Raw genomic sequence first — 16,928 nt, 5'->3', positions numbered from 1 at the left:
AGAGAAGTTTGTACTCCTCTTACCCCTTCTCTCCCTTTGCCTTCTATCTACCTGGATGGCGAGGGACATGAGATCGTCCAGGTTAGAAGCTAGGGGATAATTAACCAAACTATCTTTTACAGAATCAGATAACCCCAAACGGAATTGACTCCTTAGAGCCAAATCATTCCACCCAGTTTTCACTGCCCACCGGCGGAATTCGGTGCAGTACACCTCCGCATCCCTTTTCCCTTGGCGCAACTTACGAATCGCGGTATTGGCAGACGATGCACGATCCGGGTCATTGTAAAGAATGGCCATGCTGTTAAAGAAAGTGTCTAGGGAATAAGGAGCAGGGTCTGAGGAAGGCAGCCTGAGGGCCCAAATTTGGGGGTCACCCAAAAGCAGGGTCATTACGAAACTTACTTTCTCCTCATCAGATTGGAAAGAATGAGGAAAGAAACTAAGGTACAGCTTACATGCCTCTTTAAAGACAAAAAATTCAGTGCGATCCCCACTGAACCTTTCGGGGAACACAATTTTGGGTTCATGGGGTCTAGTTGAACCCACAGGAGGAGGAAAGGGAGCGGAAACAGGAACAGGTTGCTGCTGTGAAGCTTGCGTATTCTCCAGCTGTCGGGTTAAATTGTGGAAACCCTGCAGGAGGTAATTTTGCTTCTGTTCATGGTCCTCCAAGCGCTGTAATAGAGTGGTAAGAAGCTCTTCAGTGGTGGTTGGAGGAGGAGCAGCCGCAGCAGCTTCATCGTGACTTTCGTCCTCCATGGCCCGTGATAATGTCACGACCGGCACCCAATTCCAGAACAAGTGCCAAGCACCCTGGTCTCGGCTTGGCTTCACCAGTAGTGTGACCACCGTTGGGCTTCGGGAGGAGCCCTCAGCTTACTTGGGTGCCATCTGGACTTAACAAGGGGTGCAAGGCGAGATGTTCTGGCTGGCAAAGGGGCACGGCTGGTAGCAAAGTCTTTTGGGCCGAAGGTCACGGTACAAAGGATTAGGCAGAAGGATGGTCAGACAGGCTGGGTCGAGGCAGGCAGAGAATAAACGTAGTCAGGCAGGCAAGGGTCAAACCAGGAAGTGAATCAGAGGATTAATCAAAAGAGATAGTCAGTAATCAGGCAAGGGTCAGGATCCAGAAGTCAGAATAGTCAAAAGCCAGGCAGGGGTCACAACAGGAATCAGACACAAATAGCTTAAGCTCAGAAGCACCAGAAACAAATCCTATCACGGGCAACTTGTCAGCAGACAGAATGGGCTTAAATAGTGTTTGAATTTCGCGCCTTTGCACGCTGACGTCATACGCCAGCGCACCTGCGCCTTTAAATGGAAAGGAGGCATGCCGCGCCCACCCTAGAGAGGAGCCGGCGCCAGCGAAAAACACGCTGGAGCGGCTAGGAAGAAGGATGGTGCTGCGGGCGTCCCCACTGATGGCGCAGCGGATGACCCCGCCGCGCAGGTGACCATACAATTACAAGATACAAGCTTTTTAATCTGTCCCTCATACCAATAATATGTTCAGAAGAATAGCCAAATAAATTATAATTACATAATATGCCAAGTACATTTTGTTCTCAAAACAAATGGTATCACAAGGGCACCATATGGGCCTTCTTACAACCCACATTTATTCTGACAAGCACCACTCTTCAGTTACAAATATAAGAATAGAAGGCAGAATAAAACTTTAAATGGTAACAGTGTCAGATAATATGTATTTCTGCCAGAATTAATTAGATACAAATCAGTACCAGCACTAAAAAGTGGTCATTAATATGGTTCCCATATTATTTATCCATTCCTTTAATTTAAATGTTAAAGAGGTTGTTCACCTTTAAATGAGCGTTTAGTAATTGTAGAGACAATTTGCAATTGGTTTACATTTTTTTAACATGTGTTTTTTATTCAGCAGTTCTCCAGTTTGCAATGTCAGCATTCTGGTTTGCTAGGGTCAAAATTACCCTAGCAACCATGCATTGATTTGAATAAGAGACTGGAATATGAATAAGAAAAGGCCTGACTATAAATATGAGTAATAAAAAGTAGCAATATCAATACATTTGTAGCCTTACAGAGCATCTGTTTTTAGATGGGGTCAGTGAGCCCCATTTGAAACTGGAAGTCAGAAGAAGGGAACAAATATTTGAAAAACTATAAAAATAAAAAAATTAAGCCCAGTTGAAATGTTGCTTAGAATTAGCCATTCTGTAACATACTAAAAGCATATTGAAGGTGAACCACTACCGGGACAAAAGGTTCAAATTCTCGTCTCATCTATTATAGAGGTGGATTTATAAAAAAAAAATTTTAAGTTTAAGGGGAAAAAAACATGATTGCAGGGGGAAAATGGGGACATTTTTATGAAACTGTTTAGGAAAAAACATACATAGTAAAGGTCATGTTTTCCACAGAAAAAAAGCCACACACAAGTGAAAAATCACACTGCTTCATTCATTTTCAATGAGGCTGAAAATCTAAATTTTTAAACAACTGGAAAAAAAAAATTTCCATAAAAAAAATAGACTATCCTTGATTCTTTAAACAAAAGAATATAAAGTATGGGGTTACCATTTTATTAGTCTAGTCCCAGAAACCCCAGTCAGAAAGCTCTCTTTCCTAGCTGGTACTGCTCGATATAAAATCCACCAAGCCAGGAAAACTTCTTATCCGACAGCAGATCTGCTACTGTTCCGTCACAATTTGTCCGCTTTAAAGAGTCTTATAGGCAGTGAATGTGCATTAACTGATATGCAAAAGTCATAATCACTGGCATCAAATTCTACTGGACTGAGCACCTCTGTCACCACCATGTGACATTTTTATGTGCACCAACTCTATCTTTATTTGCACAAGTGACTATAGAAATTGGCATCAAATTTGACGCTGCTAGAGGTTACATCTTTAACAGACTTTAGCAAACCTTGCAAAACAGTTTACTTAAGTGTTCATGCAATAATATGTTGTAGATAGAAGCATAAATGTGCACTTAAAAATACATACATTTTTAAGTATGATTGGTGATTTTCCGGCATTATTTCTATAGCAGTGATCCCCAACCAGTAGCTCGTGAGCAACATGTTGCTCTCCAACTCCTTGGATGTTGCTCCCTGTGGCCTCAAAGCAGGTGCTTATTTTTGAATTTCAGGCTTGGAGGCAAGTTTTGGTTGCATAAAAATCAGGTGCACTGCCAAACAGAGCCTCAATGTAGGTTGACAATCCACATAGGGGCTACCAAATGCCAATCACAGCACTTATTTGGCACCCCAACAACATTTTTCATGCTAGTGTTGCTCCCCAACTCTTTTTACTTATAAATGTTGCTCAAGGGTTCAAAACTTTGGGGATCACTGTTCTAGAGCATGTCCTTATCACACTCTAATCAAACATTAGCAGACACCATAGTAGGAAACCATCAAGCACAACATATTCATTGGGAAAAGGCTATGGAATAACATTCTCAGAAGTGACCAGGCAGAAGTAGTTGAACATGCCAACAGCTCAGGGCCTATTTAAGGTGCCAGCGAGCCCAGGACAAAGATCTCATTGATGGGCCCCCTGCAGCTACCCCACTAAATTTGTGATTGTGCTACCCTCAAGCAGGTAAACATGGATATAATAAAGCAGACAATAAGAAATGGTCAGAGTTTAACAATAAAAGTGAAATCCAGGTGCACCACCATGGGCCAGCAGCCATGGCAGCAGATAAACCATAATTCCAAAATTGGAAAACAAAATTAATAGTGAAAATGCAGTTTGTTTTTTACAGAATATATCAATGGCATGATATTGTGCTTTCCCAGTGAATTAAAATGGAGGGTCTACTACTGCAGAGGGATTCTTTAGTTAAAATAAATGAAAAACTAATAATGGGCACACTGTCTTGGTGGGCCCTAGGCAAATGCCCCCTTTGCCCATTTATTAAAGCAAATATAGGTAAAGGGGAATCGCTGTATTTCCTGACAAAGCAAAGGAAAAAGGGAACAAAAACAGATATGCGTAATATGGTGCAGTATTTTCTGCTATTTTTTGTATAAATGCACCTTTAACTGTGCGTGATTAAACGTATATAAAAGTGCAAACGATGTGTGACAAAATTAAAACACTTCGATTGTGCGACTGTGTGTCTATTTTATATATATATATACACCACTGTTAATTTATATATTAGTGTAAATAATAATATAAGTGACTAGAAAAAAATTTTTACCAGTGAAAAAATAAAATAAAAATATAAAAAATAAAAATAAAAAATAAAAATAAAACAAACACCAAAAAAAATTAACACCAAAAAAAAAAAATTTTTTTTAGATACTAATGTGTAAAAATATCCTTATCTCACAAACACCTCTTATAATTAATAATTAACAAATTAGTTCTAAAGACACCAAATGGTAGCAAGCATAGAGAGTTTTGGTTTAATTGCTTAATTAGTTTCTTTTAAATGAAATCTTCACCCAGTGCTGATCTGGTGGTATATTATACTCACAGACGTGAGTGAATCTGCGCTTTTGAGAGAACAAGCCGTGTCCTTCCAATAATCATCCGGCAACCTTCTAGCTGGGCAGAAAATAGAGCGGCATGTGCAGTATCGTTTAAAAAAGCTGTTTAATAAAAAATATAAAATACACTCACAAACGCCTCGTTTTAAAATCGCATATAAAATCTGTGAAGTCCGCTTTTCAAATGAAACCGTAGCGTCCTTTACTTTGCTCTGCGCATCTCAGTCTTGCGCTGCAGCTCCAAACGATCTGTCTCCGCTCGACGCGTTTCGCCAATAGGCTTCTTCCAAGAGCGATTTCTTCTTCCCATAATGCTCTCCACTTTAAGCCCAGCTAGATTCAAAACTGTCCAAACTTTATCCGCACAAATGAACATAACCCATCGTAAAGGCATATCTGCACCTATAGCTAACTATTCCACAGTATTTAAAACCTCTGTTGCAACATTTACATTAACACAGTTGTTACAGCGCAGCAGCAACATTGTATTCACTATCAGTAAAACATCCATATATAAAAAGAAAAAGGAAACCTCTTGTACGTTGTTACAGTATCATATTCCTCGAGATCACATTCTTTCAATTAGTAACATATTATTTTTACTCTAGGAATGCTCTCAAATTGAAATCTATGTTTAAACCTCCTGGAGAGAGGGTCCCCAATTTATGAATCCACCAGCTTTCCTTTCTTAGTGTTTTATTTGTTAGATCTCCACCTCTCCAATCCTTTTCGATTTTCTCTATCCCCCACCATTTCAGGCCTGTTACCTTTTTATTGTGCTTTTCAAGGAAATGTTTTGATACTAAATGTTTTACATTCCCTTTTTGTATGTTATTCACATGTTCTCTTATTCTTTCCTTAAGGTTTCTATTTGTTTTACCCACATACTGGAGGCCACACTGACACTCCAATATGTATATTACATTCGGGGTGTCACATTTTATTAGATTATTTATTTCAACATTTTCTCCTGTTTTCTGGCTTTTAAAAGTTTTTGTTTTTATACTGTGTCTACATGCCTTACAAAGGCTACATGGAAAAAACCCTTTCAGTTGCTCTTTCTTTTTTTCTTTACCCTTTTTCCCATTATTCCCAGTATGTACTAATTTTTGTTTCAAATCTGGAGCTTTCTGGAAAATAATTCTTGGCTTTTTAGGTAGAAGGGGTTCTAAATCTTTATCCAAAGCTAACACATTCCAATGTTTTTCTATAATTCTTTTAACATTATTGGCTTGTGAATTATATTGTGTTACAAAGCACATGTTAAACCTCTCTTTCTCTACATTTTCTAGTATAGTTGTCTCTTCTTTTTTATACTTAAGCATCTGTTTTCTGTCTTTATCCCTTATTGTCTCATATGCTTTTTGTATTTCCCTTTCTTGATACCCTCTATCTTTAAATCTTTTTTTGAGGATTTCGGATTGTATGTCATATTCTTCCAGAGTACTACAGTTCTTTCTAATCCTTCTAAATTGTCCTTGTGGAATATTTCTTATCCACTGTGGATTATGATTGCTTGAGGCCAGCACATAATTATTTGTATCTACTTCTTTAAAGTAGGTACGTGTGCATATTTTACCATTCTCTATATAAATTTGTAAATCAAGGAAATGTATTTCTTTCGAGCTAAAATTTAATGTGAATTCTAAATTGAACTCATTTAAATTTATCTGTTCTACAAATCTTTTTAGTTCTACTTCCCCTTTTTTCCAGATAATTATGATGTCATCTATATAGCGTTTCCAGATCCCTAGGTTCGCGTCCAGTGCCATTGTTCCCAGGGTATGCTTCTCCCAATATCCCATGAAGAGGTTGGCATAACTGGGCGCGAACCTAGTTCCCATGGCTGTCCCGCAGGTTTGGAGGAAGAATTTGTCGTTGAACCAAAAAAAATTATGATTTAAAATAAATTCTATAGCATCTATGACAAACTCCTTCCCTTCCTCACTTACATTTGAATCTTGCAAGAAAGAACTGTAGTACTCTGGAAGAATATGACATACAATCCGAAATCCTCAAAAAAAGATTTAAAGATAGAGGGTATCAAGAAAGGGAAATACAAAAAGCATATGAGACAATAAGGGATAAAGACAGAAAACAGATGCTTAAGTATAAAAAAGAAGAGACAACTATACTAGAAAATGTAGAGAAAGAGAGGTTTAACATGTGCTTTGTAACACAATATAATTCACAAGCCAATAATGTTAAAAGAATTATAGAAAAACATTGGAATGTGTTAGCTTTGGATAAAGATTTAGAACCCCTTCTACCTAAAAAGCCAAGAATTATTTTCCAGAAAGCTCCAGATTTGAAACAAAAATTAGTACATACTGGGAATAATGGGAAAAAGGGTAAAGAAAAAAAGAAAGAGCAACTGAAAGGGTTTTTTCCATGTAGCCTTTGTAAGGCATGTAGACACAGTATAAAAACAAAAACTTTTAAAAGCCAGAAAACAGGAGAAAATTTTGAAATAAATAATCTAATAAAATGTGACACCCCGAATGTAATATACATATTGGAGTGTCCGTGTGGCCTCCAGTATGTGGGTAAAACAAATAGAAACCTTAAGGAAAGAATAAGAGAACATGTGAATAACATACAAAAAGGGAATGTAAAACATATAGTATCAAAACATTTCCTTGAAAAGCACAATAAAAAGGTAACAGGCCTGAAATGGTGGGGGATAGAGAAAATCGAAAAGGATTGGAGAGGTGGAGATCTAACAAATAAAACACTAAGAAAGGAAAGCTGGTGGATTCATAAATTGGGGACCCTCTCTCCAGGAGGTTTAAACATAGATTTCAATTTGAGAGCATTCCTAGAGTAAAAATAATATGTTACTAATTGAAAGAATGTGATCTCGAGGAATATGATACTGTAACAACGTACAAGAGGTTTCCTTTTTCTTTTTATATATGGATGTTTTACTGATAGTGAATACAATGTTGCTGCTGCGCTGTAACAACTGTGTTAATGTAAATGTTGCAACAGAGGTTTTAAATACTGTGGAATAGTTAGCTATAGGTGCAGATATGCCTTTACGATGGGTTATGTTCATTTGTGCGGATAAAGTTTGCACAGTTTTGAATCTAGCTGGGCTTAAAGTGGAGAGCATTATGGGAAGAAGAAATCGCTCTTGGAAGAAGCCTATTGGCGAAACGCGTCGAGCGGAGACAGATCGTTTGGAGCTGCAGCGCAAGACTGAGATGCGCAGAGCAAAGTAAAGGACGCTACGGTTTCATTTGAAAAGCGGACTTCACAGATTTTATATGCGATTTTAAAACGAGGCGTTTGTGAGTGTATTTTATATTTTTTATTAAACAGCTTTTTTAAACGATACTGCACATGCCGCTCTATTTTCTGCCCAGCTAGAAGGTTGCCGGATGATTATTGGAAGGACACGGCTTGTTCTCTCAAAAGCGCAGATTCACTCACGTCTGTGAGTATAATATACCACCAGATCAGCACTGGGTGAAGATTTCATTTAAAAGAAACTAATTAAGCAATTAAACCAAAACTCTCTATGCTTGCTACTATTTGGTGTCTTTAGAACTAATTTGTTAATTATTAATTATAAGAGGTGTTTGTGAGATAAGGATATTTTTACACATTAGTATCTAAAAAAAATTTTTTTTTTTGGTGTTTGTTTTATTTTTATTTTTTTATTTTTATTTTTTATATTTTATTTTATTTTTTCACTGGTAAAAATTTTTTTCTAGTCACTTATATTATTATTTACACTAATATATAAATTAACAGTGGTGTATATATATATATAAAATAGACACACAGTCGCACAATCGAAGTGTTTTAATTTTGTCACACATCGTTTGCACTTTTATATACGTTTAATCACGCACAGTTAAAGGTGCATTTATACAAAAAATAGCAGAAAATACTGCACCATATTACGCATATCTGTTTTTGTTCCCTTTTTCCTTTGCTTTGTCAGGAAATACAGCGATTCCCCTTTACCTATATTTGAATTTCCTACGGGCCTGGGAGAGCCCTTGATAAGGACTCGCTGTAAGTTGGAACTTCACTGCCCAAAAGACTCAAAAACTTTTGTTGTGGACATTTATTAAAGCAGCCCTGCCATGGCTTCTACAGTGATACTATACGCATTGCAAGAGGTACAAAAGTAAAAAAAAAAAAAAAAAGTTTTAGTACTGGCAGCTAATGACAAGCATGTAATTGGTTTAAAGGATTAAAAGGGCTTTTCGCTTTTGGTGTCGGCCATTAGTTTGAGCAGGAGGTCACCTTGTGACAGCATCAATCCCGCAAAATGCAGAACGACGCTGGTGAATTTGTGGATCTCTACGTCCCCCGTAAATGCTCAGCGAGCAACAGAATCATTGGGGCCAAGGACCATGCCTCCATCCAGATTAACATCGCCGAGGTCGACATAGTGACAGGCAGATTCAACAGTCAGTTTAAGACCTACGCCATCTGTGGAGCCATTCGTAGGATGGGTGAATCCGATGACTCCATTATGAGACTGGCAAAAAATGATGGCATTGTTTCAAAGAATTTCTGAGACAAGAGACTGTGGAATTGAGAGGAGGAACTCGACAAAAAATAAAAAATGTTAGAAAAAAAAAAAGGGCTTTTCAAGTGAAACTGCTCATTTAAACTCTAAGATGCAAATGATTTTCACACCCACAGTTAAGTGTATTTTGACACCTCTGGTGGTACACAAAATCAAGTTTATAAATTGTGCTGACTTTTCAGCGGTCACTTGTACTGTCAGTATGTTGCTGGTTTGTGGCAGCCACATATATTAACTATATAGCCTAAAATATTTGTTTGACTGAACTTAAAAATATATTCATATGCACAGAAATCAAAACTATGTTGCACAGAGGGCTTTCAAATATTCTTCCCAGTTTGGTGGCATCAGTACAAACTGACCATCCAACTGGGCACGCAGCCGACCCCCGAGAACCCGTTCTCGACCCTAACCCGCAGAGTGCTCCTATTCATATACCTGCCCCGCTGTGACATCACAGAAGGGGCGGGGCACACCAATGCATGAGTATATAAAATAGAGTGCGGCTGACAAAAGTGGGGCACTAGGAGGTCAGGAGCAGGGTGGATACAGGCTAACGTTCAGCCTGCATCCACCCCGTGGCCCGCAAACTTTGCGTGGCAGTCAACCCGAACCCCTCCAAACCCACGGGGATGGCCTGTACATCAATAATAGCTAACATTAGGGTACCAAAGAAAGTATTCTCTAGAACTCAGGGTCAGCACATTTTCAAAAGTACCCGGTACGGTCACATTCTTTCAAAACCAATGTTAAGATTTATATTCACATGTATTACCAATACCCATAAAAGGAATATGTAGTGGCTAAAGATGCTTGACAATGAAAGGATAAATCTAACAGTGGCATATTTAGATATTACTATGTCCCACAACATATATATTTTTAAGTGCCTGCTTGGCAAACTAAATGGTCTACTTTCTTTATAGTTAACTGCCTAGAACCCAAATAAAAGAGGTAATTGGGCAGGATAGGTAAGACATGTCTAACAAATTACCCTCCAGCTACTTTTGAATTAGAACCTTGCTGCAACACCCCCTGTCTGCAAAGGGTGTTGGGAGAGCAGCATAGCCCTGGGCCTATTGAATTTATGTTTTGAGGTTCCTCAAGAACAACCCATACTTCTCCAAGATTTAGGTATTGTGCATTCGAAAAGTGCCACCCCTGTGCATGCAGCCTCTGCTCTGGGCATTAGCCACTACATGCACATGTACATGCACAGCAAAAGATTAACTGGAGGAAGGCAGAATTGGAGGAACTAGGAAGGTAGTTTGGGGGTGCACGTGAGCTGTAATTAATTGGCAAAGGGGTAGAACTATGCCACAGATAGAATAATGAGACAGGCCCTGACCTCTGGTACCAAATACTGAGTTAAGTGGTCATGGAAGACACTGAAATGGAACCCCAGGGAAATACTAAAGAAGCTAAAATGTAACTGCTCTATGTCCACATGCTTCAGTGTGCACTCAAAAATACTGCCACGTGCTAGAACAAAAAGGCAGAGGGAGATTAACCAGTGATTGTTTGGCTGTCACACACATACAATGACATAATTTAATATCCAATCTAATCTTTGCAACCCTAAATATTTAGAAAAGGAGCATAACAAACCTTAAGGAATTAAAGGAGAACTTTCCCTTTTCTCCCCTTAAGAACAAATGACTCCACTTATAATACCTGGCGATATAACAGACATTGGAAACCGGAAATAAACCATTAAGTATATACAATAAAGTACAATATTAGTTAAAAATATTGGCAGGGCAGTGCAAATCTGATATTAACCACTAAAGGTGGTCCCCATACACTGACAGTTTATCTGGGAACCTGACTGATATCTGGCCTAAAAATCCGGCAGATGTTGATTGGGCAGGTTTGATTTTCCCATTGGATCATGGAACACATAAGCTTGTTGATGCGACCCTCGCTCCAACCTCCCGTATACCTGCTCTTGTAATCTGATCGTTGGCCCTAGTTCCAATATTGTCCACCTTAGGTGGGAATATAGGGGAAGGATCTGTTCTTTTTGCAACCAAACCAAATTAGTGGATCTTATAGTATATGGTCACCTTAAGGGACGCCCTGGAGAAAAAAAACATCCAAGATTTTTTGACAGTCATCTGTATTTATAACCCTGGCTTAAGCATAGCTTTAGTATGGTATGGTGAGCCATGGGCATGGCCAAAGATCTCCCAGATTCAGTTCCAGGGAAGTTGATTTGTTTTAAGAGGTTAGTTATATTGGTTACAACCCCCAGTATTTTTCATTGTGTTTTAAATGCAATGAAAATGAATATATCAGAAACGAAGGAAGCAGGCAAAGCATGTGGTGTACCAATTGCACTGGTGTGCCTAGAGCAGGGATCCCCAACCTTTCAAACCTATGAGCAGCATTCAGAAGTAAAAGGAGTTGGGGAGCAACATTAGCATGAAAAATGTTCTTGAGGTGCCAAATAAAGGCTGTGATTGGCCATTTGATAGCCCCTATGTGGCTTGTCAACCTACATTGAGACTCTGTTTGGCATTAGACCTAGTTTTTATGCAGCCAAAACTTGCCTCCACGCCTGGATTTCAAAAACAAGCTCCTGCTTTGAGGCCACTGGGAGCAACATCCAAGGGGTTGGAGAGCAACATGTTGCTCATGAGCTACTGGTTGGGGATCACTGGCCTAGAGCTTTGGCTAAGGTGTGTCTTTATTATCTGTCATAACGTTTTCACTAAAATCAGTAAATGAAACCTGTATATAAATATAAGGTGATTTTAGCTCTAGTGAATGAACCACCTTTTGGCAATTTGCCCTTTACTAATTATGCCATTATGTCTGTTTTCCTTTCCTCTCGTCTGTGACAGTGAATAACGGATTCCTGTGCCTAGTGCGTATTATATATCACATTCAAGGAACAAAATTAGTATGTCTCCTTTACCCATTTCTAAAAGATTACTTATATGTAGGGATACCAAGCTGTGGCACTACTACCATTACATAATACAGTTATTTCTGTTTTATCATGCCCTTTATACAGTATCGAACAACTTCAAAATGAACACATATATACTTATATTAAAACATGATAGTATAGTTGTATCATGATATCACATCTTTACAGGGCTGCCATCAGGGTGGTATTGGGCGTGCACAGGCCCGGACTGGCCGTTTGTGAATACGGGCAAATGCCCGTTGGGCCGCTGCCTGTGCAGTGTAAATGGGCCGCGGGGCAGTGCGCACCGCACCATAACAAAATTAAGGAGCTTACTTCCTCCCGCAAGATCCTCTGTGCGCACAGTAGCAGACGATAAACAGATCATTTTCTTCAGTCTGAAGAGCTCACCCCAAGGGCCGCGTATGTTTTCTTTTCTGTTTTTTTTTTTCCGTGTCTGGACTGCTGAGGGGGGTGGGGGTTTAAGCAAGTATGCGGAGGAGAGGTGGGACTGAAAGAAGAAGCGTCCTATACGTCACCTGTGTGCTCTCAGCTATGGGACAGTCACAGATAACAGCCAATTGCAGGTAGGGAAAAAGGTGCCAGTGTATGTCTGTGTTGTCCAGTATTCAGCTGACAGGCAGGATGGATTGCAGACACTGGTGCTGCAGATTCATCCTCTCCCCCCCCCCCAGACTATCAGTTCAGAAAGAATGCTGGGCAAGTAAAGAGGATACAAATCATTTTTATTACACTGCCTCATGATTTTTTTTTAACCCTTTCCTTGTTAGCAAAAATTGCATTTGTGCCATTTCTGGGGGTATTTATTCACGGAATTCTCACTGTGTTCATCCTGCTTTTACTCTCCTCTGGGGTAGTATACATGGAATTGCAACTGTGTCTTTTGGGTTTTATAAATTAAATTGCATCAGTGTCTTTTTTTTAAAAATAAATGTTTAGCTATCTATATTCAATATTCCTCCCATAGTGGGCATGGTCACAGAACAATTCAGCAGGAATAGTCCCTTAGTTTGCTCATAGTCTGTACAGAGAGATCCCATAAAACTATGGCAGCATAGGTATTCCCTGTACTAAGCACAATTCAGCAGTAACAGTCCCCTAAGTTTGCTCATAGTCTGTACAGAGAGATCCCATAAAACTATGGCAGCATAGGTATTCCCCTGTACTAAGCACAATTCAGCAGGAACAGTCCCTAAGTTTGCTCATAGTCTGTACAGAGAGATCTCATAAAACTATGGCAGCATAGATATTCCTCTGTACTAAGCACAATTCAGCAGGAACAGTCCCTAAGTTTGCTCATAGTCTGTTCAGAGAGATCCCATAAAACTATGGCAGCATAGGTATTCCCCTGTTCTATTTACCATATAACAGGAAGGTTTGAAGGTAGTTCTTTAAAAATACAAAAATACTGTGAAAATGAATTCCTGTGTTATGTTTGCAGTTGAACTCTATAGAAATAAATAAGTGAAATGAGTAATTATCATGGGACAAAAGGAAAGGCAGTCACTTTTCGTCACCCAGCCTTGGAACCCTGTGCCAAATGGAAAAACTCCATTTAGGGGGCCATGCCAAAATGGTTTCAATTGGGCCCCACAGTTGGTAAAACCAGCCCTCCACATGGGCCTCTCTGCACAGTCTGCTGTCCCGATATTTTTTTTTACTTATCGGAGGCCTGGACCACCTTTTTTTCCTAATTTTATTGGGGGCCCTGACCACCAATGTTTTATTTATAGCTTGTGTGGGTGGGGGAGCTTGGTTGCCAATGTCACACATATATACAGGTATGGGACCTGTTATCCAGAATGCTCCAGACCTGGGGTTTTAAGGATAATGGATCTTTCCCAAATCTTGATCTTCATACTTTAAGTCTACTAGAAAATCATATAAACATTAAATAATCCCAATAATATAATTTTGCTCCCAATAAAGACTAATTATATCTTAGTTTGGCTCAAGTACAAGCTACTGTTTTATTATTACAGAGAAAATGAAATCAATTTTAAACATTTGGATTGTTTGAATATAATGGAGTCTATGGAAGATGGCCTTTCTGTAATTTGGAGCTTTCCGGAAAATGGGTTTCCGGATAACCCCCATACCTGAAGTGGGCTGCTTTGATTTTTTTTGCCAGGGCTGCTTTTTAATCCCAGTCCGGCCCTGGGCGTGCAGTCAGGGGTCCTGTGGCACAGGTGTGACTCACGGGTTACAAAAGAGGTGAGGCTTGTGATGATATGGAGTGTTTTGCTATAATTGGGAGTAACTGGATTGGTCAATGTTGTGGCCATGTATGCAAGGGACATTCTTTCTTTATATTTGGGCTCTATTTTACCCAGGTGACCAATCACGTAGTAAGTGGGGCCCCTGGGGAAGGTACTAACTTAGCAGTATGGTGCTCCATGATTATTTTTTACTTTATTACTGTAGAAGATAAGAACTAGGAGACTAGGACACACTGGGGCACTTTGGTCAACACTGTTCGGAGTCACCTTCTTGTTGTGGATTACTTTCCACTAACAACTTGGCTATCACCTTAAATGCAGCAGTCAATATACCATCAGCATAACAAAGCGTTTTTCTGACATTCCATTTAAGCCAGGGTCCAGCATGGATGCTTCTAATTCTAATTGAACTAATAAAAACAAAACTTGCACAGGATTTACCAGGAACTGTAGGGCACATTTACCAACAATAATATAGTGTATAGTGCAAAAAAGGATATTATAAGTCACAGAGGAGTTCTATGACCATATAAAAGCACAAGGCCGAGGGCCAAGTGCTTTTATACAGGTCATGGAACTCCGAGGTAACTTCTCATATCCTCATATTTTCCAACAAGGGTTACTTTATGTATTATAATACACAAGTTTTAGTCAGTCATGTGACAAAAATGACATCACTACTCACTGTTTATAACTGATGACATCACTAGTCACTGTTTAGAAGGCTATAATTTACAAGATATTCATGGCTTTTGTGTATTATAGATATATACACACACAGAAAATATCTAAGGGGCTTGTTTGTATTGGCTACACTGTGGTATACACACTATATGTTTAAGCTGTTGTATAATGGACTCATTTGGCTCATGAGATGAATGAAATAGTTCTGTGTGCATTTAGTGATAAGATTTTCCACTGACTGAGATTCAATGGACTGGAGATTACACTGTTATGTCTGGGATGGATGTACTGCAGACTCACACTGGCTGGCTAGGTCCTGGCAGGTAAAATTAGCACAAGACTGGAGATTTCAGGGTGACTTTGCAAGTAATGGCGAGTCCTATAGTTAACGCTATATATTTCTCTATGGATTCTGAATCACAGCAACCCGGAAGTCAGAATGTGTGGCTATTGCTAGGATACAGCAGCACTTGCTATAGAACAGGATAGCACCACAGTGAGATGTGCCTGACCTCCAGCTGTTGAATTAATAGACCCCACTAACCCGGCCCCGTCTCCACCCAAAGTGCTGGGGGCATGGCAGCCCCGTTAGAGGTGAACGGAGATTACTGGGATGATCTGAAGCTTAATGGGGCTGATATGAAGCCAAAAACACAGCTGGACCCGGCTGCAAGTGAAAACCACTCGGGTCTCGGGTGGGTCAATAGTTCTATCTCATGACAATACACAGATGTCTCTCCGCTGTCTCTTACCACTGGTGTCGCTGAAATAAGGGGCGTCTCTGTCCTGCAGGGTGTGTGACCAGCCCTCCTCCTTCTCCAGGTTGTCTATGGCCACTTGCTGCTCTGCATCCCCTTCCCCACAGTGAGTCCGTGTTGTCTCTTCATTTAACAACGACACCCCGGCTGCTGCGTCATTACAGTCCCGCTGCTCCTCTCTTCCCGATGTTCCAATGTCCAAATCGCCATCAGCCACATTCCTGGCCGCCTCTCCGAGTTCGCACTGGTCCGGTGTCTGTGGCTTCTTTCTACCTCCCTCATTGTCGTTGTCACTGGAGTAGCCTGAAGCTGAGGCGGGTGAATCAGGCGAGGTGCTATAGAAGGGGTTCCCGCTGCTGCTGTCATCTCCAGACTCCCCGAAAAGATCATCAGAAATCTGCAGGCTCTCATATCGGGAGCGGGCGGATTCCAGCAGGGACAGGGCAACCTTCTTATTGTCCGGCACATCCGCTCCCTTCATCATCGTGATGCCTCCCGTGTCTCTCCAGGGCTCTGGGCAGGATTAAGGCAGCGCTGATGTCATGAACGAGTCCGAAATGAACGAGCACTGCCTTTCTGCTCCTCCTACTTTGTGTGGTCTGCTCCATCCCACATGGACAACCTGTTGGGGGGATTTTGGGAATTGTAGTTCAATTTTACATGACAGCACTGGCATCGGGGGCAGAGTCAGGGCAGCGTGTGTTTTGGCAAATTCCTTGTCAGTTCTCAGAATGTTGTACTACGAATCGCTACTGTTGGCGCTGCTGTGTCCAGCTCTCAACCTGCACTGCCTGCTTCCGGTGTGGTTGCCATGGAGAACAGAGAGGGGTGGGCGGGCTTTTTCAAACCTGCAGCTCAGAAGCAGTGAGTGTGTGTGAAGAACTGCTACAAGAGAATATCTTGCCTACTGTGCCTCAAAAGTAGGACTGTGTGCCCCCTGCTATACCTTTGAGCCCTCTGTTCTCTATACCCGTATAATACAATTATATTGCCCATTGTAGGTTTTCAGTGCTTCCCATGTTTTTGCTTCTGCTATGTGTTTAGTGACATTAATCTTGACATTGGCCATGCTTTTATTCTCCCAAATGCAGGGGTGATCCTAGCCCCCTGCTGAATTGCCACCTTTTTTAGAAAGAAAACTTGGCCTTCTTATATTGTTTTCCCTATTAATAACATTGAGGTGAAGCATCATACCTAGATGCTGCAGCCCTCCCCCAAACCCCGCCCTCTCTGTACCAAAAAAGGTGGGGCAGCAGCTAGGGTCAGTGTCAGACTGGCTCAGCGGGACAC

General features: G+C 40.4%; 2 protein-coding genes across 2 annotated transcripts in view; one reads left to right on the top strand and one right to left on the bottom strand.

Annotated features, from left to right (window-relative positions):
• pgbd5.S (piggyBac transposable element derived 5 S homeolog) overlaps positions 1-16,579 on the bottom strand; it is a 47,264-nt gene extending 30,685 nt beyond the window's left edge. The window contains exon 1 of the mRNA XM_018265265.2: positions 15,633-16,579. Within this exon, the coding sequence (XP_018120754.1) occupies positions 15,633-16,122 (490 nt within the window). The 5' untranslated portion in view covers positions 16,123-16,579. The remainder of the gene's footprint in view (positions 1-15,632) is intronic.
• LOC108717861 (40S ribosomal protein S21-like) lies at positions 8,717-9,096 on the top strand. The gene has a single exon (XM_018265266.2). The coding sequence runs from the start codon at positions 8,779-8,781 to the stop codon at positions 9,028-9,030; it is 252 nt and encodes an 83-aa protein (XP_018120755.1). The 5' UTR covers positions 8,717-8,778; the 3' UTR covers positions 9,031-9,096.
• Positions 16,580-16,928: the final 349 nt, after the last annotated feature.

Source organism: Xenopus laevis, chromosome 5S (assembly GCF_017654675.1).
Source record: "Xenopus laevis strain J_2021 chromosome 5S, Xenopus_laevis_v10.1, whole genome shotgun sequence".
NCBI lineage: Eukaryota > Metazoa > Chordata > Amphibia > Anura > Pipidae > Xenopus > Xenopus laevis.
This window is presented reverse-complemented; position numbering and strand designations above follow the sequence as displayed.

What these genes read in the sequence shown, in the direction of transcription:
- LOC108717861 (XM_018265266.2), top strand. Translation starts at nt 8,779, where the DNA reads ATGCAGAACGACGCTGGTGAATTTGTGGATCTCTACGTCCCCCGTAAA.